This window comes from Xyrauchen texanus, chromosome 2 (genome assembly GCF_025860055.1).
Source record: "Xyrauchen texanus isolate HMW12.3.18 chromosome 2, RBS_HiC_50CHRs, whole genome shotgun sequence".
Lineage (NCBI taxonomy): Eukaryota > Metazoa > Chordata > Actinopteri > Cypriniformes > Catostomidae > Xyrauchen > Xyrauchen texanus.
The window spans coordinates 43799105-43824778 of record NC_068277.1 but is presented as its reverse complement, the minus strand read 5'-3'; the positions used below and the strand labels follow the sequence as shown (position 1 = coordinate 43824778).

Genomic DNA, 25674 nt, shown 5'->3' with positions numbered 1-25674 from the left:
CTCCAATCTACAATTTGACCATGATTGCAAGTGCATGAAACATTTGAAAACTTGTTCCGTACGTTTCATGTATACACTATGAAGGAGAAGTAAACTCAACGCAAACTCCGGCAAACTTGTTTTAAAGTGTTTTCATAAAACCGGCATTTTTTCTCAGTGGAGAGAGACCTCATATGTTCAAGGTTGCCATAATGCAGGACCAAAGCGTCACCCTGGCACAATATATCCAAACTGTACAAGTGTCCAGATCTGATTGGGGGATTTTCCTTATAGAAATCTAGCAACTTCACACGTCGAAATCTAATTCTGACCAGCTAATCGCCCTTATTTAAAGTCTGTTATTTATCAAATGTATTGAAATGAAATATTAAATATTTTACTTGCATGATTAGTTCTAAGTACTACATGACACAATTGATCTAAAGGGGATTGCAAGGGGGGATGGTGGTTTTACAAGAGCAACCAGGGAAGTTGTATCCCCTCGCATCCCCCCTCTACTGGAGCCCTGCATATACACATACATAATGTATGTTATTTCTTACTTAAGGTGGCACTGATATTTCAGTTATTGGCTCGATTTACATTTGATATTGCTATTTGACGAAGAAACAACATCAAAGTAAACTTATAGCAAGTACAACTCATGAAAAGTATGATATGACTATTGTCATTTGGGTGTACTTCTGAAATGATGTAGCCTAAGTTGTGCATCTATTTAGACTCAACAAGTGTCTGAGAAAATACACATAAGTTACACATACATTACACATGTTTAGATTATGTGTTTGGTGTAGTTTAATATGTAATTTATGAAACATATATTTATTTTATTGTTTTCTAATTGTCTTGAAAATACTTTAAAAATTTTACACTATCTGGGGATTTTGTACATCCATTTTTGATAGATAGATATAAGTGCTTGGTCTTTAAAGACCCAAATATGTAAGAATGAGAGAGAATATTACCATGCATTTAAGGGTAAAGGGATCATTTACTCAAAAATGTAAATTGTGAATCATTTACTCACCCTCAGGTTGTTTCAAATCTGTATGACTTTCTTCCAATGTAACAGGAAATGAGATGTTAGGCAGAATCATTCACCATTCTCTTATATTTTATGGCAAAACAGCCTAGCATCTCCTTTTGTGTTCCACGGAAGAAATCATGTCATACAAGTTTGGAACAATGTGAGGGTGAAAAAATGATGACACAATTTTTAGGTGAACTATCCTTTTTAAGTTACAACATGCAGGTGTGTTTTAAAAATGTCTTGCTCAAACAGAGAGCACTCTTAATCATTCTATTAGATTTCAAACCTGTTAATCTGAATCTCATAAATGAATGGACTCCAAAGCAACATTCTCTTTTTCAAAGGAATACATTCTCAAAATCAGACTGTTAACAACCACTCTTGTCAATCCAACACATCACTAAACATCAAAGATATAAATACTCATACTCAGTCTTAAAAGGATTATGTCACTTCTATCAAAAACAGGCCCTGGAAACTAAATAGATGACATCACCTTAGTTGGTGCTCACCATTTTTAGAACAGCAGGACACGCATTAATCTCTTCAAAGCTCTGCTCCCTTGATGGTTCTTAACAGTGCGAGCAGGTCATTTTTACAGAGGCCCACTGTTGTATACAAAGTGCTTGAGTTTGAAGAGCCATCTCCATAACAAAAGGCTGGAGGACAAGGTATTGAAAAGATACCCCCCCACTCTCACTGCTCCAATGTCTTCTCCTTCTTCGGTGCTATTCCACACCCTTTCCGGGACCATTTGCATATTTGTTGCAACAGAGTGGAAAATCGTGAGGGCAGCTGGATTATTTCGGCAGCTCCTGTGCTTGCCACACATGTGGCACTTTTCCACTGCACATTACGGTTCGACTCACCTCAACTCTACTCGCTTTACATTTCTGAGCTTGCTTTTCCACTGCAGTTTAGTGACACCTCAACGTGGGTGGGATTATAGGCTGATCGTCATAATTGCGCTGCCTCTACTGCCGTGACATCATCTTAGACATGACACAAACTGACCAAAACAATAACACAACTGTGTTACATAAACATTGTAATATCACACCATTGTGCTGCATAAAGCAGTTGTTGCATGGTGATTTTACACAAGTGTAACAGTTACATTGGCCTGGTTGTTTTAGAAGCAAGCTTCCGGTAGCTGGTCAACTAAATAAAGTGAAGCTTTCAAGCAGAGTATAGAGTTAACGTAACAAAATGTACCATCCTCCAATCCAGATTAACGTCAGTCCAGGACACTCTCCCTCCCATTGCTCGCAGATTTAGATAGCGTCCATTTGATCGAACCACTTCCACTTTTCCTTGATGGTTCTGTAGTCACTTTTAAGTTTTTTTTTACTTTTCCCTAAACTGTTGGTAGGTCCGGTGTTAGCTGTGTGCAGCCAACAGCTGATACACTTTCTGAGAGACGTTTTCGTTTCGCTCATCGCTAACGAGTGGACCGTCTGCACCTTGTTTATTGACCATGGCGTGGTTTTGCGCACAGTCATTTCTTTTTTCACAATTTGAAAGTTGCGTGAACGAATGATACTGTTATCGCTGTTGCTAACTTTAAAACTAGCGGGTTGATGTCACGTGTCGGAAATCCATGACGCTGGTAGTGACGATTCTCCCTGACCAATCAGTGATCTGCAGGATTTTGACGTCACAATTAATATCGGCTCGGCTCGCATGGAACCTCGACCGAAGTGGTACTAAAAAAATCAACAGGTAGCAGGTACTATCCACATTGGAAAACCCCCAAAAAGCGAGCTGAGTCGAGTTGAGTTCAGCTGTACTGTGCAGTAGAAAAGCCCCAATAGCCAACTCTCAGTCGTGCTAAAAGATCCAGGGTTTCCCCTCAACTCTTTATTGTTTAAGTCGGGTGTACAATCAAGTTTTATGGTGCACTTGCCTTGTGTACATTATACAAATACTTTTTTTTTTTTAGATACTTTGTTGATACTTTGGATTCTCAAGTTTAATTCAAGTTCATATTCTGTTGATGTCTTCAATTGTATTGATTGGTTATGTTGTGTATTGTGTGTGTGTGTGTGTGTGTGTGTGTGTGTGTGTGTGTGTGTGTGTGTGTGTGTGTATTTGCAGGTGAAGTGGAGTGGGAGTCCAGTGGAATATAGTCTTGAGGGAGAGTTTCCAGAAATGCTCTTCACTATTAACAGAGAAGGAATCATTTACCTTAATGCTCCTCTGGACAGAGAAACACAAGACCAGGTAAATTGTAAATGCTCTGTCAGATGCACTATACCGTATACATTTTCTAAACCCTGACTACTAAATAAGGTAAAAACATAATAAATTAGCTTTCTTCAAAAGCAGCTTTGATGACTTTTGATGACAATTATTATAACTATTACATACTTTGGGAGTTTCTCTTTTGAATAATTTAGATCAATGACAGAAGAGTTAGAAACGTTAAAAGCAGAGGTGGGTAGAGAAGCCAAAAACCATACTCAAGTAAAAGTACAATTACTTTAAAAAAAAATATTACTCAAGTAGAAGTAAAATTACTAACATAAATAATTACTTGAGTAAGCGTAAGAAAGTATATACAATTAAAAGAGTACTCATGTAGTGAGTAACTTGTTACTTTCACTAATGATATAATAGACATTTACTCATGTTGTTCCAAACCCGTATGTCTTTCTTTCTTCCATGCAACACAATAAGGAGATTTTAGACATAATTTTAGCCAGTCACTATTTATTTTCAGTGAATGTGTTTTTTCTCTCTCCATATTTTGAAAGTGAATGGTGGCCGAGATTGTCAGTCCCTAACTTTCTGTCTAACATATTTTGTGTTCCACATAATACAAAGAGTCGCACTGGTTTAGAACAACAAAGGGTTGGAAATAGATGAGCTATCACTTTAAAGGGATCGTTCACCCAAAAATGAAAATTCTCTCATCATTTACTCACCCTCATGCCATACCAGATGTGTGTGACTTACTTTCTTCTGCAGAACACAAACTAAGATTTTTAGAAGTATATTTTAGCTCTGTAGGCCAAAATAGTTAGCACATAAAGGCAGTATAAAAGTAATCCATAAGACTCCAGTAGTTAAATCAATATCTTCAGAAGTGATATGATGATGGTTTGGGTGAGAAACAGATCAATATTTGTCATTTTTTGCTAGACATTCCTCTCCCTGCCCAGCAGGGGGTGATATGCAGTGAAGAATGTGAACCACCAAAAACACAAGAAGAAGAATGTGAAGGCGATCTGTTTCTCTGTTTCTCATCCAAACCTATCTCATCATTTCTGAAGATACTGATTTAACCTCTGGAGTCTTATGGATTACTTTTATGCTGACTTTTTTTTTTTTGTTTAGCTTTAAATGTTGCCACCCATTCACTGGCATTGTATGGACCAAAAGAGCTGAGAAATTCTTCTAAAAGATGGGGCGGTGTCTGAAACCACCCCTGTCCACTATATAGTGCACTATATCGGGTGTATGCCAATTTGTAGGAGTGTAGGACTGAATTCTGAGTGAGCCACTCATTCCCTACCTTTGTTCACTCATTCTTACCCACAATGTACTCTAATTTCGAATGTACATTTGATGTGCACTGGACGACGGTTAATTGTCCACAATCCACAATGGGGAAGATGTACAAGCTGGGAGTTTACTGCTTCCTTCACTCCTGCAATGTTTTATTTCATGTTGAATTAGTTAAATTATGTTTCGACAAATCATTACTTGATTAAAATAACATAATTACATATAGATAGACAAAACATACAGATACATTTTAAAATGTATTCTTTATTCAATAAAATGTGTTACTATATTAACACATGGTATGTATTCAAAATGACAAACAGAATAAAGATTTACTGTATTAATATATTATTTAATAAGAATAACAAGTAAGGCCCAAGTATTTTAAAAGTGCATATGTGACATTGTTTCTGCGACACCCCCAGAGCTGCAACGCTTGGTTTATATGTCAGTGTCCGAATTCACTCACTCATTTCGTTCACTCACTGCTGAGATATAGTACACTAACTGCCATTCACTATATAGGAAATAGTGAATGAGTGAAATATTTCGGACAGAGCCACTCTCTTCGCCATACGATCGCCTCGTGCCCGCACATCTCACACACGCGTGCCTTGCGCCCCTCGCTGTGAACGCACAGAAATGCTGTTTGTACACGCTCCAGTTGTCAATCACGCGACTGACAGAGCAAAAGGCATTTACACTTAATTTGGTTGCTTACATGGATTTATACAGTTAATCTGCCCATAGTAGCTGCAATAATTTACAGTACATGCACAAATACTGCTCATTATAAGCGGGACGCGGGACAAAGCGCACTGATATATTGCTGCACTGATTTATAAATGTACACTTAAAAACTGATGTCATAAAAGCCCAGTTACATTATCACCCTGAAAATGGCCATCACATTACACAGAAAAGCCTGTGTTAGCATTAGAGCCAAAACTTACTTCAGCGTGCTGCCTGAAGTTGAAGCTGAGATTTTAATCTTGAAATATCAGCTTGTATTGATGTTAAAAGAAGGCATTGCATGACGAAACTATTCTTTTTTTCACTGTGCGGAGTATAGAGAGTGTTTCACTTTGAAGAGTTTGATGCTGCAGCATTGATGACTTGAGTGACAGTCTGTGACAGCGCGCGCAGCAGTGTGAAATTCCGTTCTCGTAAAAGTCCCATTCAATAATTAATCTCTCAATAAATTACACATGAATTAAAATTACACCCAGTAATGTAACAACAGTAACGCCACGCTTTGTAAAGAAGTAAAAGTTTAAAAATTTCATTTGAAATTGACTTGAAGTATTTATTTTCAAAAATTACTCAAGTAAATGTAACAGAGTAAATGTAGCGGGTTACTACCCACCTCTTGTTAAAAGTACAACCTATAAACTGTGTGAGTGTTTTTATTGTACTATTATTTATTTTTTATTTTATGTTATGTTTTGTTTTTTTATGTTTTCTTGGTTTTGTTGGTTTGTGTTATGTCATGTCATGTTATGTTTTCTTTTCTTTTTTCTTGGTTTTGTTGTTTTGTGATATGTTATGTTATGTTATGTTTTCTTTTTTTTTTCTTGGTTTTGTTTTGTTTACTTTCGTTTTGCTTCTTTATACTCAAAGCCTTTATATAATTAGCCTTAATTAATGAACTATGCTCCCCACAAAATCCACATCACTTCCACTCAAATGAGTTGTTTGGTGAAATCAGCTGTGAATGAAAATCAGTTAATATAACATTCTTAAGTTCCATTCCCAAAGAAGAGCCAGCCATCAACAATACCATTATTTATTTTATACATAAAAACACCTGCTGTGGATTAGTATGTAAAGGTAATCTGAATTATAAGGTGTAAGTGTTTTACTAATGCTGATGGCCATAATAGGCAGGTGTTTATAGCTCAATGCTTTGCCCATCTAGTGCTCTACATAAGTGTATATACTTAGTCAGTATAATGAGTATAGCACTAGTAGAGTGAAATGGCTTGAGGCAACAAGGGCAAATGAGGCAGCTTTACAGACATGGTGTTTGATCCCCATTCGTTACTGTTGTAACCTAAGAGCATTGAATTTTAACATTAAAAGCCACTAACTGCTCTTATTTGGGACATTTGCTTTAGTCTGTATAAAGGGGATTTGAATGAGCATGTATTCTCTTCAGCTGATTAGGCTTCAGATGATTATTGTATTCATTACAACATCAACAGACAGTGACACATTAACTGATGTCTTTGTAAATGTGTATTCACAATCGTTTTTTTAAGTACCTCTCCCAACCCTGTTGTTTTTCTCTTAGTTTCATATTGATATAGTGGTGGAGAGGCCAGATGGCAGAGAGATTGCTAAGTCTGTAGAGCTGAGAGTGATGGTGGGGGACACCAATGACAACAGGCCAACTTTCCCACAGATGCAGTACCATACTGTGGTTAAGGAGCTTGCAACTAAAGGTTACAAAATCAAAACAAAGAAATATTTTCAATCTTTTTTTCAGCTGCAATCTACATTTGGAGAGTTTCTGGAAGTATGATCTTCTGCTTACAGGTACGGAAATTCTTACGGTCCAAGCGGCTGACAATGACGATCCGAAAACAGATAATGTGCGAATATTTTATCGGCTGGTCGGACAGATGCCTGAAACGCCACGGAATTTGTTCCGTGTGGACCGTGACTCAGGAGTGATCACAGTGCAGGCAGACACCATGGAGGGCACCGCCCCACAGTACACACTCACCATCACAGCAGAGGATGCTAAAGGTTCACTTATCCCTCTTTAGATGATCAATGCAAAATCAGTCTAGTAGAATATTACACAGTAATTAAAAAGTGTCATTTTGTACAATTTTCTCTAATTGGTTTGTCTGTTTAGAGATTCATTTTCTTCAAATTTTACATTGTCAATTTCAAACATAATTCTATATAAAACTTGAGGTAGGGTGAACTAAGGTAGACATATTTGTGCTTTCAAATTACTGCAATTTACTGTGATTGTGCAACACTTCAGACCAACAAATGAGACAATCTGCTCCAGCTTACCTAAAATCATTCCTGCAGAGCTACGACAAATGAGCAGCACCTTGCTGTACCAACAAAACAAAATCAAACCAAAATCACAGCCCTTGTGGCCCCGCCTGCCGGCAGGCTTTTCCCCACCTCTCTAGAGCTGGGGAGGGGGACAAGTGGGGGGAAAAACAAAAAAGGGGAGAAGAAAAGGGCAAGGCGGAGTGGCAGTGAGAGAGAGAGAGAGAGAGAGAGAGAGAGAGAGAGAGAGAGAAAAAAAACTTGCCTACCGGTTCCCAGACACGCCGTCGCCTGGTCCTCGTCCACTCCTCCACCCTCTGGTGGCCGACAGCCACTCCTCCCCAGGCAGACCGGAGCAAGTCCTACGACCCCTGGTGGATGGAATGCCCCTCTGCGTCCAGATGGCCGGCAGTGACACCTCTATCCCCGGCATGCGGCCGTGGTTGCTCCTTTGGGAAAATGGCAGTGGCGAGGACTCCGCGACAGTGCATCTCTCCTCCTTTCTGGGTTTAGGCACCAATGTAACAAGGTAAGGATGGGAAAGGAGGAGACGGGAACCAGCTGAACAGTCAAAATATTATTTCATGAAACAAAAAAACACAAACACACACATGGCAGCTGTGTGTGGCTCTCGAACTGCCGCATCCCGCTGCACTCATCCCTCTCCTCGGCTGATTAACCCGATTGGGGGACGGGCATTTGTAGTTACAGCCCGGCCCCACCCTCCTCCTCGTCACAATATATATATATATATATATATATATACTGTAAATATACAGTACTGTGCAAAAGTCTTAGGCACATACTGTAAGATGTTTCACAAAAACATTTGTCTTAAGATGGTTATTTATATCATCTGCTTTAGTGTGTCAATAGGAAATTTACATTTTAGACTCCCAAATATTCATTTTGCAAATAGAATAGAAGAACAGGGAGCCCTGCAACAGTTGGCATGACCCCCACAGAGTCCACCACCGAATATTGATTAAGCTTGTTTTTATGTTTACTGGACTTTGTATGATGTTAAGTGATAAATGAAAACTATTTATGGTATTATTTATGAAAACATCCTCGCTATGCAACATTTTTTACAAGTACCTAAGACATTTGCACAGTACCATATATATATATATATATATATATATATATATATATATATATATATATATATATACAGTATATAAAGTATCAGAATTAGCTTTATTGCCAAGTGTGCTTGCATACACAAGGATGTTTTGGTTTGTGTTGATAGGAGAAACAAGCAAGTAAGTGCACACTGAACATTAAAGTGAGACAAATAATATAAAGCAAGGTAAGAGTATACATAAAATATAACATAGAATAGCATATGTACATGTACAAGTGGTAATATATGTGCAAGGAAGGGGTATGTACAGTTATTAAATTAAATGTGAGTTAAACTATGGGAGTCATGAAGGTAGTTTAATTGTTCATGTGATAAATGGCCTGAGGCTAAAAACTGTTTTGTGCATGGTTGTCCTGGCGCTAAGTGCTCTGTAGCGCCGGCCAGAGGGAGTTCAAAAAGAGAGTGCAGGGTGTGTGGGGTCCAGAGTGATTCTACCTGCACATTTCCTCACTCTAGACATGTACAGGTCTTGGAGGTTGGGCAGGGGGGCACCAATAATCCTCTTAGCAGTCCTGACTGTCCATTGTAGTTTCCTTCTGTCTGATTTGGTGGCTAAACCAAACCAGACAGTTATAGATGTACACAGAAGTCCACTATCATCTACACTGATATATATTATTATTGTTGCACTCTAATCTAGTAAATATAAATATACAGTTTAGCAAGAATATAGTCATGTCATAGACTTACCTGTGGTAAAGTAATTAATGTACTGCACACAGAGATTTGGTGTCCCAGATTACCCTAATTCACCTTACTGTAGTTATTGTAATTATGCAGCATGGTACAGCTACAGTGCTTGCTGTTGGTCGAATTATAGACTCAAATAATAGGTCTCAAGATGTCACTTCTTTCCCACATAGTGTGAATAATGAGTTAACTGACATCTCGCTAGCATGTTTAATATGTTGTGTAGAATCTGGCATGCAATTCTGTCCCCTTACAGTAATGGCAGTCAACAGGAACTTAATCTGCTCTCTGACTTTATCTTCAGGGCTGAACAGCTCTTGCACTGTCATAGTCAAAGTTCTGGATGAAAACAACAACCCACCAATCTTCACCCACCATGAGGTAAGATGTGTTCTGCAATTCTTTATGCTGCTCTCTTTATGCTTTGTATTGTTTTTGGTTTTGTGAATTACATTTTTTATTTTGATGTTGTTGCTGTCCATCAGTCTTTCTTTCTATCTCTGTCTCGGTTTCTCTCTCTCTCTCTCTCTCTCTCTCTCTCTCTCTCTCTCTCTCTCTCTCTCTCTCTCTATCTGTGAGTGTGTGTGTGTTGGGTGTGTTAAAGATATCTGTGCAAGAAAATTTGATTTACAGGGACAGATGAGCTTTCAGAGGGATTCATGCTTTAATCTCAGGTTTATAGAAGTGCAACAATTCGGCTATGATTTTTTTCTTTATCCAGTTTTGAGCACTCCAAATGGACAGTATTCATGTTAATAATCAGATGACACTGAAAAGCAGTTTATCCAAAAACAAACTCAGACTCATTATCAGAATTTCACCTCAAATCTTCTCTTACTTGTACACTAAATGCAATTCATTCACTGATTTAAAAATATGTTTTTTAATACAACACTTTTGAAAAGCTGCATATAAATTCGAATGATCAATTTATGATTGAAAATATATTTTATTATATCAAAGGTATTTCACCCTACCCCTAAACAGTATCCCAAAGCCATAAGCTTTGATTATGAATTCTTTGTGACCATAGTGTTGATTTTTGTGTTAGTTAACTCTACCAGATGTCTTTAAAAATATCTGTAACACTCTATAAACAAATGTATAATGTATTGTGATCTTCCTGCAGGGCTTAATATCACATTTTTACATAATATATCTATCTGATCATCCTATTTTTTGAATAATTTCTTAACCTGAGATAATGTTCTAAAAATGACCACTTACCGCACTGACTATTAATCAATGAGCAATTCACTAAATAAAGTGAGGGGTGGAGTGCGGATTGCAGAGCAGAGATGAAGGCAGGCAGTGGTTCCTGATTTCTGGAAAATACCCTGTCTGTTTCCACCCACGTGTTGTGAATAATACAGGAGATGTAGGTGGGTGAAGACTGAGTGCTCCTGTAAAGATAGAGGGCAGGCAACATGGAGAGTTCCCAAAAGCAGTTCTGGCATGAAATCAGTTGGTATATTTAGATCCTCTTTGAAAGAAGTGGAAAACACAGATAGAGGAGATGTGCACTGTTCTGCATTCTGGAAACATCCATAGAGTTCACCGCTCTGGCTGTGTGCCTTAGGAAAGATTAATTTCATTATGTATTCATGTAGTCTCTAGGATGCAGTTAAAACTTTTTAACATGGATGATGATTGGTGAACGCTGCTATACTTAGAGATATGAACATCAGTGTTTGCAGGAAAACATGCACATACACTTTCTACTCTCTTCCAAGACACTCTCACTACTACTCAGATATTAAGCTAAAATTCAGCTTTGCCTGTAGTCTATTCCTTATTTCTCCATAGAGGTGTATAAGCTTTTCAAAAAGGTTATGTCTATGTCATTAGTTCAGTATGTCATGAGTCAGAATGTTGGCACTGCTTGGTCGAGCAGATCAGACATAACAGCACTTCCAAAGAAATATATGTAAATGGAGACAGAAAAGGTCAACAATACTATAACTAGTGCATGGTTTAACAGTTATCATTGGATAAAGATCTCCTCTATAGTCTACTCAAAGGCCATAAACTGAAGATCATATCAGCCAACATGTTGTTGGCAATCCTGAATGTGCAAATGATTCATAGGCAGATTTATGCATTTATTTTTGGAAAAAAAGTGTGGGCAATTTATTATAATTCTGCAATCATAACAGTTATTGTCTGGCACAAGATTAATGAATATCTCAATTAAGGTGACAATAAACAGTAAGGGTGTCAACATTAAACTGAGCATAAATACATACAGTACATTTATACTAAATCCAATTAATGAAAATAGAAACATCTATTTAATCTTAATTTGTCGAAAACATAGTAATAAACAGCACTGAGTAAATATTTAGCTTTAAAAAAAAGAGGATGCATTGACTTAGTGAATTAGTGAATCGTTTATTTAACCCATATGTTGCGTTCCGGTCATTTTGACCTGGGCGGGTTTTTTTTTTGTTTGGTTTTTTATGTAATCCAATTGGAATACAATTCATTGACTTTGTTCACATATGATATCTGAAAAAACAAAAAAAAAAAATAAAAAAAAAAATACAATTTATTTCACTTTGTTACACTTGTGTTCCCAGTCAAAAATGACCAGCCATTGGAAATGAATGGATTAGATTACAAAATACAGAAATATTAAGAGTTCAGTAGCATCCCAGTCCTTTAGAGGAGCACATATGGATGTGAGTTGGCACACACAAAGTCCTTGGACATGTGCATACACACAAAACAAACACATACAAACACACACATATATACACAGTGTGTGTTGAGTGCCCTGTTGTGCATCGTCTTTCCATGTACACTCTTTGAGGAATATTTCAAAGTTCTTCTTATCATATTGTTTTGGGCTCATTTGAATCGGGGTGGTCTGCTGTAAGTTACGATATGTCATTGTCTATGTTATATGTATGTTTCAGGAAGTAATAAGGGAAAGAATTACAAAAAGACACTCCTGTTTATTATATTTATGTGTCATTTCATACATTAAAACTCTCAGCAGTTTGGCCTCATTTGCTCATTGTAGTCTACAAATTGAGACCTTTCCAGCTATATAGCTACTCTATAACACATGGCTATCTCATCTTTCTTTGCTTTTACCAACTCTGAATGTAATTGGTGTGATAATAAAAATATTAAATGATGAGAACAAAGCAGTTCTTATTTGTAAGCAAATTAAAAAGCATTATTTAAGATTTGGTAGGATCAGCTAAATATATTGTAAAGTCAAGATTCTGAGATTCCATTTGTTTACAGGAATCGCCCAAACAAACTGATTCACTTTAATGTTTTGGAATTCACAATGCTGCATATAAGAGAGAAAGAGGGAGGACAGTTTAGATGAGCATTGTTTCATTACAGCCTCACTACGGGTTGACATTAAAACAGCAATGTAGTGATTAGCTAAACTGCTACTTGTTGGAAAAAGCAGCTTGTTATTGGTAAAGCTACTTTACTGTGAAAATACCTGGACTACTGTCGAGCATCTGAATAATCTAGTGTTGCTAGCACTTTGTTACTCCTCAACACTGGTTCCTTAACACATTTTCTCGTTTGTTCATGCAATCTTAGTTGCTCTATGCATTTTTGTTTATACCTGTAGGTGCAGATGTTGGAAGTGTTTAAGATTGAAAGTGTGTGGTTGTATGAGCATGAGAGAGTGGGAGCTATGGGAACTACAGTAATTAATGTGGCTGTATAGGCCTTGATCCAAGCTCTGATAAGAAAGAAAACAGCATTTGCATTTCTTAGATTTAAAGCTGACGTATGTAATTTCTGCATTTGGACTATTGCGTCCAAATATCCATACTTTTCTACTATGTATAGTATGCAAAAAACAGTATGCCAATGGAGTAGTATTCCGAATCCACTTATAAACCCTGCATTTAAATCACTATGAAACGCGAGGTGGACGGCTCTTCTCAACTGTACATGCTACATACTGTATATCCCAAGATAATTGTTCCTTGTGCCTAAATGGGGCTTTTTTAACAAAACCAAATCAGATCGTTTTCACGATTGTTTTTATTACATCATATATTCGGGTCACGAGATGATGCCAACATCCCCAGATGAAGTATGTCCAAAGTCTTTTTATACTACTAAGTAATTTTTATTTGTATAACACCTTTCACAACACACATCGTTTCAAAGCAGCTTTACAGAATATCAGGCATTAACAGAAGATAAAACTGTAATGTCTATGTCTTAAGAGTCATCATTGAGTAATTAGATAAAATACTATTGTGAATTGTGTTTAAATATAAGTAATTAAATAATAATTGTTTTTATAACTCCAGTAAGCAAGCCGAAGGCGACTGTGGCAAGGAACACAAAACTCAAAAAATAACCTTGGGTGAATCCAGACTCACTGTGGGGGCCAGTTCCCCTCCAGCTAACATCATGAATATAATGCCAATATTATTTATGTATAGTGCAAGCCATGGTTTAAAATTATTAAACAAAGTAAGTGTTAAGGGTCAGTGTTTAAACAAAGATTTTGTAGGAACTGTAAGATTAATGACCAATGTCTTTGAAGTCCATCCTGGATTAACTGCAGAAGTTCACATAGATACATTGTCCTTTTTAGTTTGCTGCTGAAGGGTTTTGTTGGCAATTAAATGGTAGTCTATGTTTTCCATTTCAAGAGTATAATCCATCATTAGACCATGGTGATGCAGGCAGAGATCAGTGAGGTGCATCGCAGTTCAACCTGGCCGGTAATTTCGGTGAGGTCTATCCTAAATCCAAGGTTCAAGATACATGTGTCCTTCACCAAATACAGTACATACTGTGACAGTGTGTGGTTTCTGAACAGCTTTCTGAATACGCCCCCCTTTTAATGCTGTTGATCAAACAAACAGAAAGTCCTGCCCCCAGCTCACGCCATTAGTCAAGACAATGTTATCATCTCTCTTGAGGCAGGTCTCTCAAAACAAACAGAGGAATTTTCATAGCGCCACAGAGACACAGTGTTTACAGTTTTCAAGAAAATGAACCTATGAATGGCTTATTTATGGCTGTCTCTTCATTTTAAGCTGGAATAGGACAAAGTATTTTAACACCGAAAAAGGTAGATACTTCAGCTTAAAACTGATACACATTATATACGCATTTCCTGACTCAACTCTCCAGATTATTGTGTTCCTTTTTCGGTCTCAGTCTTTCTCCTTTGTCTGCACTCTTTGTCAACCTCTCCATCCCACCTGTCTGATCTCCTCCACTCTGCTCATGCTTTATCTAATCATACTAAACTTTCTAATCATAAATATTTTACAGTAATGATATCTTTACTCTCAATTTGTATTCTCTAGTATGGACCCTTCCACCTGACTGAGGATTCTACAGTCGGCACCACGGTAACAGTGGTGTCGGCATGGGATGCAGATGAGTGGGGTGGAGACAGTTGGCAGGTGGACTACAGGATTGAGTCTGGGAATGAGGAGGAGGTTTTTACATTAGTGACGGAGAGACAGACCAATGAAGCTGCTCTCATTTTGGATAAGGTACTATTTCTGTCTCCTCTCTGACTACTACTCCCAGAACATGTCTATAATACATATTATGTATTTCACCTGTGTTTATTTTGGGACTAACTGGTTTAAAGTAATTGCAAAAATGTTTCAGAAAAGAGTGTCACAAAATGTGGCTCAGAAAAGAAAGTCTTGAGAAATGATCTAATGGTCTGATCTAAGCTTCAAACTCGGGTTAAACTGGAAAAATTTGAAAGAAAAGAACAGATTGATAACACTTTATTTTGATGGTCCCCCTACAGATATTCAACTGACTATAAGTGTCTTATCAACTGACTTGCTATAGCTTGTTAACAGTGTTTCAACAAACATTCAGTAGCCTGTATATAGATCTTTATTAATGATCTACTTTCATTATTGATGAGGACATCACTTCATTAAAATTGGTCAAAACAATGACTTCTGTACATTTATTTTTCTTTTACATATACGTCTATGTGCTGTTGCAATGTGGTACTGCTATTCCTATGTGTTATCAGTGTTGGTATTTACCATCTGTTGGTAGTCTGTTTCAAAGAAGGAGACATGTAGCAGTCAGATAACTGTATGCCTTCACTTTATTGTTCACTTTATTGTGCTGTTCACTTTATTTTGACGGTCCCAAGGTAGCTATAGAGGAACAATTGACACTACCTTAAAGTACAGTAACTTTACTGATAGGAAATTAAGATCCAACAGTCAGTAGAGCCATTAGGTAACTAAAAGGAGAAATAAGAATATGAGCAGGTAAACAAAGAATTGTAAATAGTAAATCTATATACAGGATACTGAAAGTTTGTTGAAACACTGTTTACTAACTATAGCAAGTCAGTTGATAAGTCACTTATAGTCAGTTGAATATCTGTAGGGGGACCATCAAAATAAGTGTTACCAATAGATTTTTTGCTAAATGCAATTTTTGGGATGTCAAATTTAATGCAAGGAGTCGTTGCTGAGATGAGAGATTTCTCTAATTACAAGCTTTAATAAAGGACACACACACACACACTGCAGTGATGAAGGCAGAGCATACTGGGAAACGTAGTCTGGGGGAAACACTTCAAAAGTAAGAGTCCTATGAAACACGAGGGAGAAAAACTGAGACCATAAACGTGTTGACTATGTTTAATGCCACTATTTTCCAAAGTAGTTTACCTAATTTGACATCAGTACTATTTCATACTGCTTTCTGAAGACCATTTAGAACCTTTGTAGCACCACACATACACAGCAGTTCTCCAGCATACCCATTAATGATGAATGATGAAGAAAAACCTAAATTTTTTATTGAATCAAATATATATCATGTACAACCAAAGTACATTTATTTGCATTCTTGTATGGTGGAATTTAATCATCATCGAAGCTTAACATATATAAACTATCACCTACAAGTAAAACCTGTACTGTATGACATACAGTACACTGTACTGTATGTCCTATCTCTTCTATCATAGAACCCCTCTGTTCTGCTATATACCTATATATCATAGAACCTTTCTTACCTGTTTCTTTTCATTGCTATCCCATCATACAGTGGAACCCTTCTTTTCCATCACAGAACCCCTCTTTTTTGTCTTCTGTCTATATCTCTTCCGTGGTATAACCCTTTTATTCTTTATTGGAATCTTTCTGTTCTGTAATAGACCTGTCTCTTCCATCATATAACCATTGTATTTCATTATATAATCCTGTAACACCTCTTTTCCTTAATAGACCTATATTTTCCATTAAAAGACACCCTTAACTCCATCATAGTACCCTCCGTTTCTTCATAGAATCTCTCTGTTCTGCAATAGACCTATCTTTTCCAGTATAAAACCCTTTTATTCCACCATAGAACCCTTCTGTTTCATTATAGAATATTTCTGTTCTGTAATATACCTGTCTTTTCCATTGTAGTGCCCTTGTATTCCAGCATAGAACCATCTGCGCCATCATAACACCTTTTTGTTCTGCAATAGACCTACCTTTTCCATCATACATTTATTTTATTCTGGCATAGAACCCTTTTGTTTCATCATAAAATATGTATGTTCTGCAATAGACCTGGCTCTTTCATCATAGAACCTTTTGATTTCATCATTGAACCTTTCATTTTTATTATAGAATCTGTCTGTTCTGCAATGTACCTATCTTTTCCATTATGAAAACCCTTTTATTCCATCATGGAACCCTTCTATTTCGTCATAGAATATTTCTGTTCTATAAAAGACATGTTTCTTCCATCATAGAACCCTTGTATATCCATAAAATAATGATATTCTATCATAGAACCACTCTTATTCATATTATACTAAATTTTTCCATCATAGAAAGCCTTTTATAAAACACTCCATTTCATCATAGAACCTTTATGTTCTGCAACAGACCTATATTTTCCATTATAAAACTCTTTTATAATAACATAAAACCCTTTTGTTTAATCATATAATACTTGTGTTCTGTAACAGACTTGTCTCTTCCATTACACAGTCATTGTATTCATCATAGAAGCATTCTGTTCCATCATAGTACCCCTCTTCTCCATAATAGACCTAAACTTTCCATCATAGAACCCCTTTTATTCCAGCATCGAACCCTTAGTTTCATCATAACATTTTGGGTTTGCAGTAAACCTATAATTTCTATTATAAAATAAATGTTGTTCCATCACAGAACCCTTTTGTTTCATCATAGAAGCTTTGTTTTCTGTAATAGACATGTCTATTCCATCATATAACCCTTGTATTCCATTATACAAGCATTCTGTTCCATCACAGAACCCTCAATTCATGATTTAATCTATATAGCAAAAAAATGTATTACAAATAAAAACTTATATGCACATATTTTATAGTTTATTCATTTCATCTGTACTACCTTGTTATCTTTTATCTCCTTGTAAGGAGTTTTTCTTTTTTCTTCTTTTTTTTAGCTTGCTCACCGGTTATATGCCAATATTCTCTTTAAGCTTCCTTAATTTCCCTAAAAGTTTATGCATTTCACATTGCTCTAATGTTGGATATTAAAAAGATACCCCATTGACTGAATGCAAAGTAAATATTTTACCGTTTTTTTAACAATAACAATATTTTAACAATATTTGTTATAAATTGGTGTAATAGTAATTATTTTTAGTTAAATGCTAAATAAACGCAAATATTTAGTTTTTTGGAAACAACATATTTTAATTACAGCATAATATTTTAGGAAGGGGTGTCTTCCAAGGGTGTAATCATATTTGGGAGTCATTGGAAAAATACATTATTAATAATAATAATAATAATAATATATATATATATATATATATATATATATATATATATATATATATATATATTAATAAAATCCCTGTTTGAATTATTGTGAATGCAATACATTTAATAAATATTTAAACGTGGCCTAAGTGCATGAATACTTTTGGGGTACCATTGTATGCAAGCAACAGATTAGTCATTCTTTAGCAAACCACTCAGCCAGGGATCAAGGTCTGATCTGTGACCTACATTCCCTTCAGGTGATGCTGTTGTCCCACAACTGGGTCATCACAAGATCACGATTAGATTCCCTTGATTTCTGAGTCCATTAAAAACCATTCAGTAGTGCTACTGTTTGGTCAGCTTCAGGCAGTTTTTATACATTTTTAAATAGCTTTTTAATATTAAATATTGATATTATTTTATAAATATATAATATGAATATTATTTTATAAATAATAAATAGCTTTTAAACAGATGTATTATGCATCCTGATATTTACTGAAGCAATTGAGCCACCTGTTTGGTATTCTGTTTGTCTGTTTTCTCTGTATGTTTCCCTCTGCACAACTGTTGTTACGCTATGGCTAGGTAATTAATTAATTGGATACTTAATTAACAGGAGCTAATTACAGTGTGTCATGCTTGCACCATGGGCAATCCAGGCTAGAAGACACATGTATTCTGTATCCCCATTAGAAGTACTGTTTTTAGTAAACAAGTTCTGTTGCCTTGAAGCCTGTTAGAATGGTGGGCTGATGTTGTTACAGATGTCAGGAGCTATAAACAATGTTTCTGATTTTTATATTATGCAGGATTTGAGGACAGCTCACTTGTGCAGGGCTACAGGTGTGCTGAACACTCTCAATTATTCTTAGTGGAGCCCACATCCTGACAAGATGTCAGAACCTTTTTTGTTTTTTGTTTTTTTTTATGAGAAAGGCACAAATCTTTGTTTTCAGAAATACATTATTTGAAAAGGATTTCAGGGTCTGACCAGAGTTCCATCTGATTGCTTGTATTTGGATGTTCTGTAATATTGCTATTGAAAACAGCAATGCAATTCACTTCCAGTCACTGGCATTAGTCATTTTCTCTGTCTTGATCATTGAATTAGGCCAGAGTATTTTTATTTGTCATGGTAAACTACAGTTTGGTTTAGGTGCATTTGTGACCATGTGGACTTGAATATGTGTCTTCTTCTCTCCTGCCTTGCCTAATTTGCCTATTACACTTATCCTTAAAACAGGCAAGAGTGGATAATGATTAGCAAAAAATAATTTAATGTCACTTTTTATATCATTTGGACTTACAGTTTTTCTGAATTGCTAAAACACTAAACCACATTCTCTGTACCAATTGTTCAAACATTAAACCCATTTGTCAAACCAATCACTTAGTTAAGGCAAAACCTTTAACAAATTCAGGTAGTTAGACGCCATATGCAAATCTCATCCACTCTTTTTGGAAAACTCTAAACACATTCTCACACACTAAAACGCATTTCACACTGTGATGCATTTGTGTTGCAATATGGTAAACACGGGTGGCAAAAGTTAAACTCAACTGCAACACAGTTGTCATCGTTTACTCAAAATGACTCAAAATTGTTCACACTTGTTTCTAATGATGTGATCAAATCAATTGCAGGTGATGCTGTCAATTAATCTCTCAATGATTTTGCAGTTGCACAACATTTTGAGTGTACTGTAATGTGCTTTTCATTTAGAGTTTTCTTTGTTCTTTGGGCCTTTGCAGTTGGACTACTGTATTTTTACAGTACGCAAGTGCTGAAAATACAGACATTCTACACTGTATTACTTGCAGTACTTACAGTATATAATAATATATTCAATGTACTAAGTTATGATTACTAAAATGCGTTTACTATTTACAATTTTAAAAATCTGTAACTACATTCCCTAGAAGTGGTGTTCTCCATTTTCTGATGTAGTGTCTAATGAATGCTCTGTAGTGTTTATATATTGTTTTTGGGCACAGATGAAATGGTTTTGAAGCTATTGTTTGATTTTGCCAGAAGAGTCAGGGGTTATGTGAATGTAGTTTGAAGATTTGGATTTGTGTTTAAAGTTGTGAGAAAATGGGTGAAGATTTCATGAAATGTGCTTAGCATTTGTGAAAAACTGTAAGTAAAACATATCCAAAGGCGTATGTATTTGATAATTGTTGGACTTTATGAGTTGGATCTCCCAGGCTACATTGCTTTATTAAGGTACGAAAGACTCAAAAGCTTATCAGTGACTGTGGCCATGGGATCAAGGAGCACCCTGATAGCACCTCTAAAACAACAGATAAATCCCATAAAGGAATGTGGATGGGATGAAAAGTTCTAAGCCTGTGTACCCCATGCATAAAACAAGAGACAAGAGAATTTCTACCAACAGGGACTCCATCGATAAGTGGCATTGCTATAGAGACAACATAGACTTGCCGGGGTAACCACAGCCCCGAAACGCTCCTGCAAATATTCCAGCATTGTAACGACAGGGCAGTGAACTGGATATTAATCTTGTGCTGGAGACTAATTAAAAATACACACTTGAACATATAAAGCCTCCTAGTTGATGGAGCTCTAGCATTTAGAATGGAATCATCCACAGTGGGGGATAACACATCATTTAAAAGTGTGCCCTGTTGAGGGGCTATACCCATGATTTCCACAAGTCAGTCCGGAAATCCGAAGCTTGGCGTAGTTCCATAATGGCCTCACCGTCCAGCCCAGCTCATTTAAACCCCTCATAAAATAGACCTGGTAGGCTTGCAAAACTACCAGAGTGTGCAAAGCCGAAACCGCCTGACCAGAAGCCTGGTAGGACTTGCTCAACAAGGACGTCGTCACCCTGCATGGCTTTGAGGGAAGAGTAGGCCTCGTTTTCCATGTGGTCGAGAGATGGGTAGCCAGTGACTCTTCCATTGCCGGGGCCGATGTATATCTGTGGTCGGAAGCTCGACACACACTGTGGGCCACAGGGCTAGGATGCAAGTGCCCGTGTGTAAATCTCACTGGAGAATGTCGGGCTAAATCCGGGGAGAGTGACAGAGAGAACCGTAGTCCGGCCTGCTGCTCAGCTCCCATCTCCTCGCCATCCATGTCAGTCTGCCACGGGTGAAGTGGCAGACGTGCGACCAGCACCAGCATGCAGCTTGACCGAATTTCCAAAGGAGGCAAGCCTTTCGCGGAGCATCCTGACCTTCATAAAATCACACTACGGGCAATCCGAACCCTCCAACGTGGCTCTCTGGTGGGATGTTGTGAGGATACCAAACGTGAACGCACCAGAGATGCAGTGGGACAGGAACGAAAATTGACCGGTAGACGGTTTTCCAGAAGCACTTTGTTGCAGACCAAAAGTCCTTCTCCATGGTTTCTCAGAACTTTTCCCACACCCACTGCTTTGCCTCCCTCATGGCAGAGGTTGGCCTTCGGGCCTGTCGGTACCTTGCAACTGCCTCCGGAGACCTCTGGTACAACATGTCCTGGAAGGCCTCTTTCTTCATTCGGACGGCTTCCCTGACCACCAGTGTCCACCATGGTGTTTGAGGGTTGCTTTTGGTTGCTTTTGCTCCACCTCCCTCACCAGTTCTGGCTCCTTCCCCCAGCTAGGGGACATTCCACATCCCCAGAGCTAGACTTTTCCACCTGGGTCTGGTCCATTGAGACCCCCGGCATTCACTGCCATCCATATAGCAGCGCACCCGACTCCTGCGGTTTTTCCCATGGGTGGTGGGCCCAAGGGATGTAGAGGGGGGTGTCAGGTCACTTCTTCGGGCTGTGCCCGGCCCGGCTCCGTTGCAAACCCGGCCACCAGGCGCTCGCCGACAAGCCCTCCATCTGGGCCTGGCTCCAGACAGGGGCCCCGGGCTTCCTCCGGGCAGGGTAACTCCTCCTCTTGCCGTTTTTTCCATAGAATCTTTTTGAACCATTCTTAGTCTGGCCCCTCACCTGAGACAACTTTGCTTTGGGAGGCCCTACCAGGAGCACCTGCCTCCTGACAACTCAGCCCTCAAGTTCATAAGGTCACACAAACCTCTCCATCCCGATATGGTAATGGTTCCCGGAGAGGTAACTAGAGTAAGTTCGTCAGTAACATCATTTCAAATCGGTAAGCTGTTAGTTTAACAACACTTCTTAGTAGCAATGTGGTAGTTTGCCATTCTTGTATCTTTTAATAGCAATTTCTTTTTTTATTAAGTCACGGGGTTGGGGATTGCGTTGACATTGAGGCTTTGTGTTGCACACTAATGTCTATGTGCGTGCGTATGAAGGGGTGAGAGCGAAAGAGAGGGATTGCGAGAGTGATTTCCACAGATATTAAAAAGACATTTCAAATATTATAGAAATTCTTATCTGGTTTACTTAGCCAATGTCTTTATTTTATTATTTTGCTGTGGTAGCCTGTACAGCTCTTTTGGAATAGCTGAAACAATTTTGCAAATTGTTATGGTAAACGCGATCAAGACCTGGAACTACTTCACAGCAAAGCGTTTACTGAAAAATAATCCACCCATCAACCAGTCAGAATAAACCATTAAAAAGCTGCGTGGTAAAAATGGTTATCACTATGTGTTATTGGCAGTATTCTGTTATCTTAATCCATACCAGTGAAATGGAGCAACAGCTTCCCAGCATCAATGGCTTGTCTCACTCACTGACATAAGAAGTTTTGAGAATTAACTTAAATGAGAAACTTTAGCATTAAATTAAATCACAGACAATACAAAAAGTTAAATTACAATTATTGGTGACAAAGCATTTTGACATTGGTAAGGACCAAATCGACACCTATATGCATTCTGTTAACGTACCTTCTAATTCACATTAGATCAAAATTTCTTTTTTCCTAGTAAGACCTTTGTTATTAGGGACAAAATCATATTCTTGATCATAATTTTGTATTGTTTTTATACAGTTCCATTTTTATAGTAAAAACAAGTGAAAAATAAAGAAGTAACCAAAAGTATTTAGAATAAGTTACTGACCTTGAGTAATCTAATGGAATATGTTACAAATTACATTTTACAGCATGTATTCTGTAGTCTGTAGTGGAATACATTTCAAAAGTAACCTTCCAAACCCTGCATACAGGCAGAGTGTCTTCAGTATGTTGTGTTTATCCAGAGCTATATCTGACCTTCAGTCTGATTAATGACATCAGAGCACACAATGAGTCATTGAGAACCTCAGTAATTCATATTTAAACACATATTACCTTCAGAAATTCAGTCTGATGCATTGTGACTAGTGAGACACAGATTGTGTGATTGGGTACATATCACTTAAGAGAATACTCTGTGAAAAATATTTGATTATATATTGTTTTATATTGTTAATTGCTGCAGGACATTATGTTCTCTTGAAATCACCCCCCATGCATGCAAAAAAGCATATGCTTTTCAAAGGCCTCACTTGAATGGTATAAATAATGTAATAACAGCATGTTCTCCGGTAACTTGTGTGTAGGTGCTGGACTTTGAGCGGGAGAATGAGTACATCCTGGTACTTAGTGCTCAGAACCCAGTTGCTCTGGTGCGAGGCAGGTATGGACCAGCGTCCACATCAACGGTCACCATATTCATTGATGACATCAATGAAGGTCCCGTTTTGTCTCAAAGCCACTATGAAGTGACCGTCAGAGAAGGGGAGGAGCCAGGACGTGTTATTGCCACAATCAGGGGTTATGACCCTGACTCTCATCCAATCAGGCAAGCTGATGTTTCGCTCATGTAAATAAGTAGAAAACATTTTCAATAGAAATGTGAAATTCTTATGAGAGTTTAATAAAAAGAGAAGGATCAGTAACTTTATAAGGATATGTAACTACACTAATTTACAGTGTCTGTTTTACACTTATTAGAAGTGCTCATACTTTGGTACAGGGATTTGAACAAACCCCTAACCCGAAGTAATAAATTAAGCATGTACTTCATCTTGCACTGTGATACATACATTGGAATGGTCAGTTACACAATTGACAGTGTTTGAAATGTAAAATCCCCACTGTCGAGTATGACTGGTGTAGTCTGCGGTGGTATTTAAATTTATTTTATTTTTTTTAAATAATCAGACACCAGGCAGCGATGGGAGAATCAGCTCAACATTTACGTTCTGATGAAAGAAAGAAATACAAATACAATCTGTAACTGTGTGCTCACCCTCTACAATCTGTAAAATAAATATGTGCAATGCAGTCACCATGTGCTCAGCCCCAATGACAAACAGAAAAACCCCAAAAAGGTTATACCTCATAAACATAATCAACCATATCAGTAAAATTATATTTTACACACAAAAGAATAGAAAAACATATGTATACAAATTATTTTAAAATCAAGATGAAATTTTATTTTGAGGAGCTCAAAATATACCTACCTCTCCCATGCATGCACATGCCAAAATGGAAGAGGAGGAGCCAAAATCAGGAAATTAAAATGACTGGTACATTGCAGACAGAAAATTAAAGGGGAAGACGCACACATATACAACCAGACACAGCAGGCATACAGATGAACATTTTGTGTAATTCTATGCATGAAACATATAAAACACAGTACATATTTACACCTGTTACATGAGTGTTTGGCGACACGGAGATACACACACAGTTATTTGTAATCTGACATAAAACATTTATTCAAAATTTTGTCTGTTTTGTTTTGAGCCAAGTTAAATATTTTATAATAGAATTTTCACCGTTTAAGTAGTAGTTTGGGCAACTTTTGGGTGCAACATTGCAGACACTGTTGTATCTGTGCTTTTGAAAATCACCAGCCACAACGACAATACTTCAAATTGTGTGGCTTGTTGAGAAGAGGTATGATTGTAAGCAAACAGACTTACCCTTTTCAGCAGGTGGATGATAAAATGGGTAAATAATAATAATAATAATAATAATAATAATAATAATAATAATAAACCCTAGTTAATCTAGAGACCAGAATATCAGAGACACTTTGAGCCCTATTGACTTGGGCCAGTATCAAGACACCTGATTTACAATGAACTCTCACTTTTATTTTCATCAGGTATTCACTGAGAGGAGACACTAAGAAATATTTCTCAATTGGGAAGTATTCTGGAGAGCTAAAGACAGTCCAAGCTTTGGACAGAGAGGAAAACAGCACCTACACCATGGAGGTGGTGGCTGAAGATGGGCGTAAGAGATGATTTACCCTCTCCTCATACAGTGCATTCAATGTGTATGGCTGTTAATACGTGTTGTTTGAATAAACATGCCCATCAAACTGATGTTATAATGCAGAGCAATACAAGAAAAACTAAATTACATAGAGGTTGAGGTTATCAATGTGAGACATCTGGGAAAATTGTCCTCTTTTTTTCCAAATCATAAGTGCTACCAAGACACTTGACATTTCAAAATACCATGACAGGCTATATTCAGTATAAAACCTAATTGAACATTATTGGCCACATCCACATTCAGTGAGAGAAATCACACACATTGTAACTAGCAGTGAATGAGTCACCAGCTGAAGTGCTGGGGTAGCGAGGGA

General features: G+C 37.4%; 1 protein-coding gene across 1 annotated transcript in view; it reads left to right on the top strand.

The window, feature by feature from the left end:
* Positions 1-25674, top strand: part of cdh16 (cadherin 16, KSP-cadherin) — a 56145-nt gene that overhangs the window by 18333 nt on the left and 12138 nt on the right. The window contains exons 8-14 of the mRNA XM_052149582.1: positions 3128-3253; positions 6834-6984; positions 7079-7291; positions 9697-9773; positions 14705-14896; positions 23624-23865; positions 25186-25316. Of these exons, the coding sequence (XP_052005542.1) occupies positions 3128-3253; positions 6834-6984; positions 7079-7291; positions 9697-9773; positions 14705-14896; positions 23624-23865; positions 25186-25316 (1132 nt within the window). The remainder of the gene's footprint in view (positions 1-3127; positions 3254-6833; positions 6985-7078; positions 7292-9696; positions 9774-14704; positions 14897-23623; positions 23866-25185; positions 25317-25674) is intronic.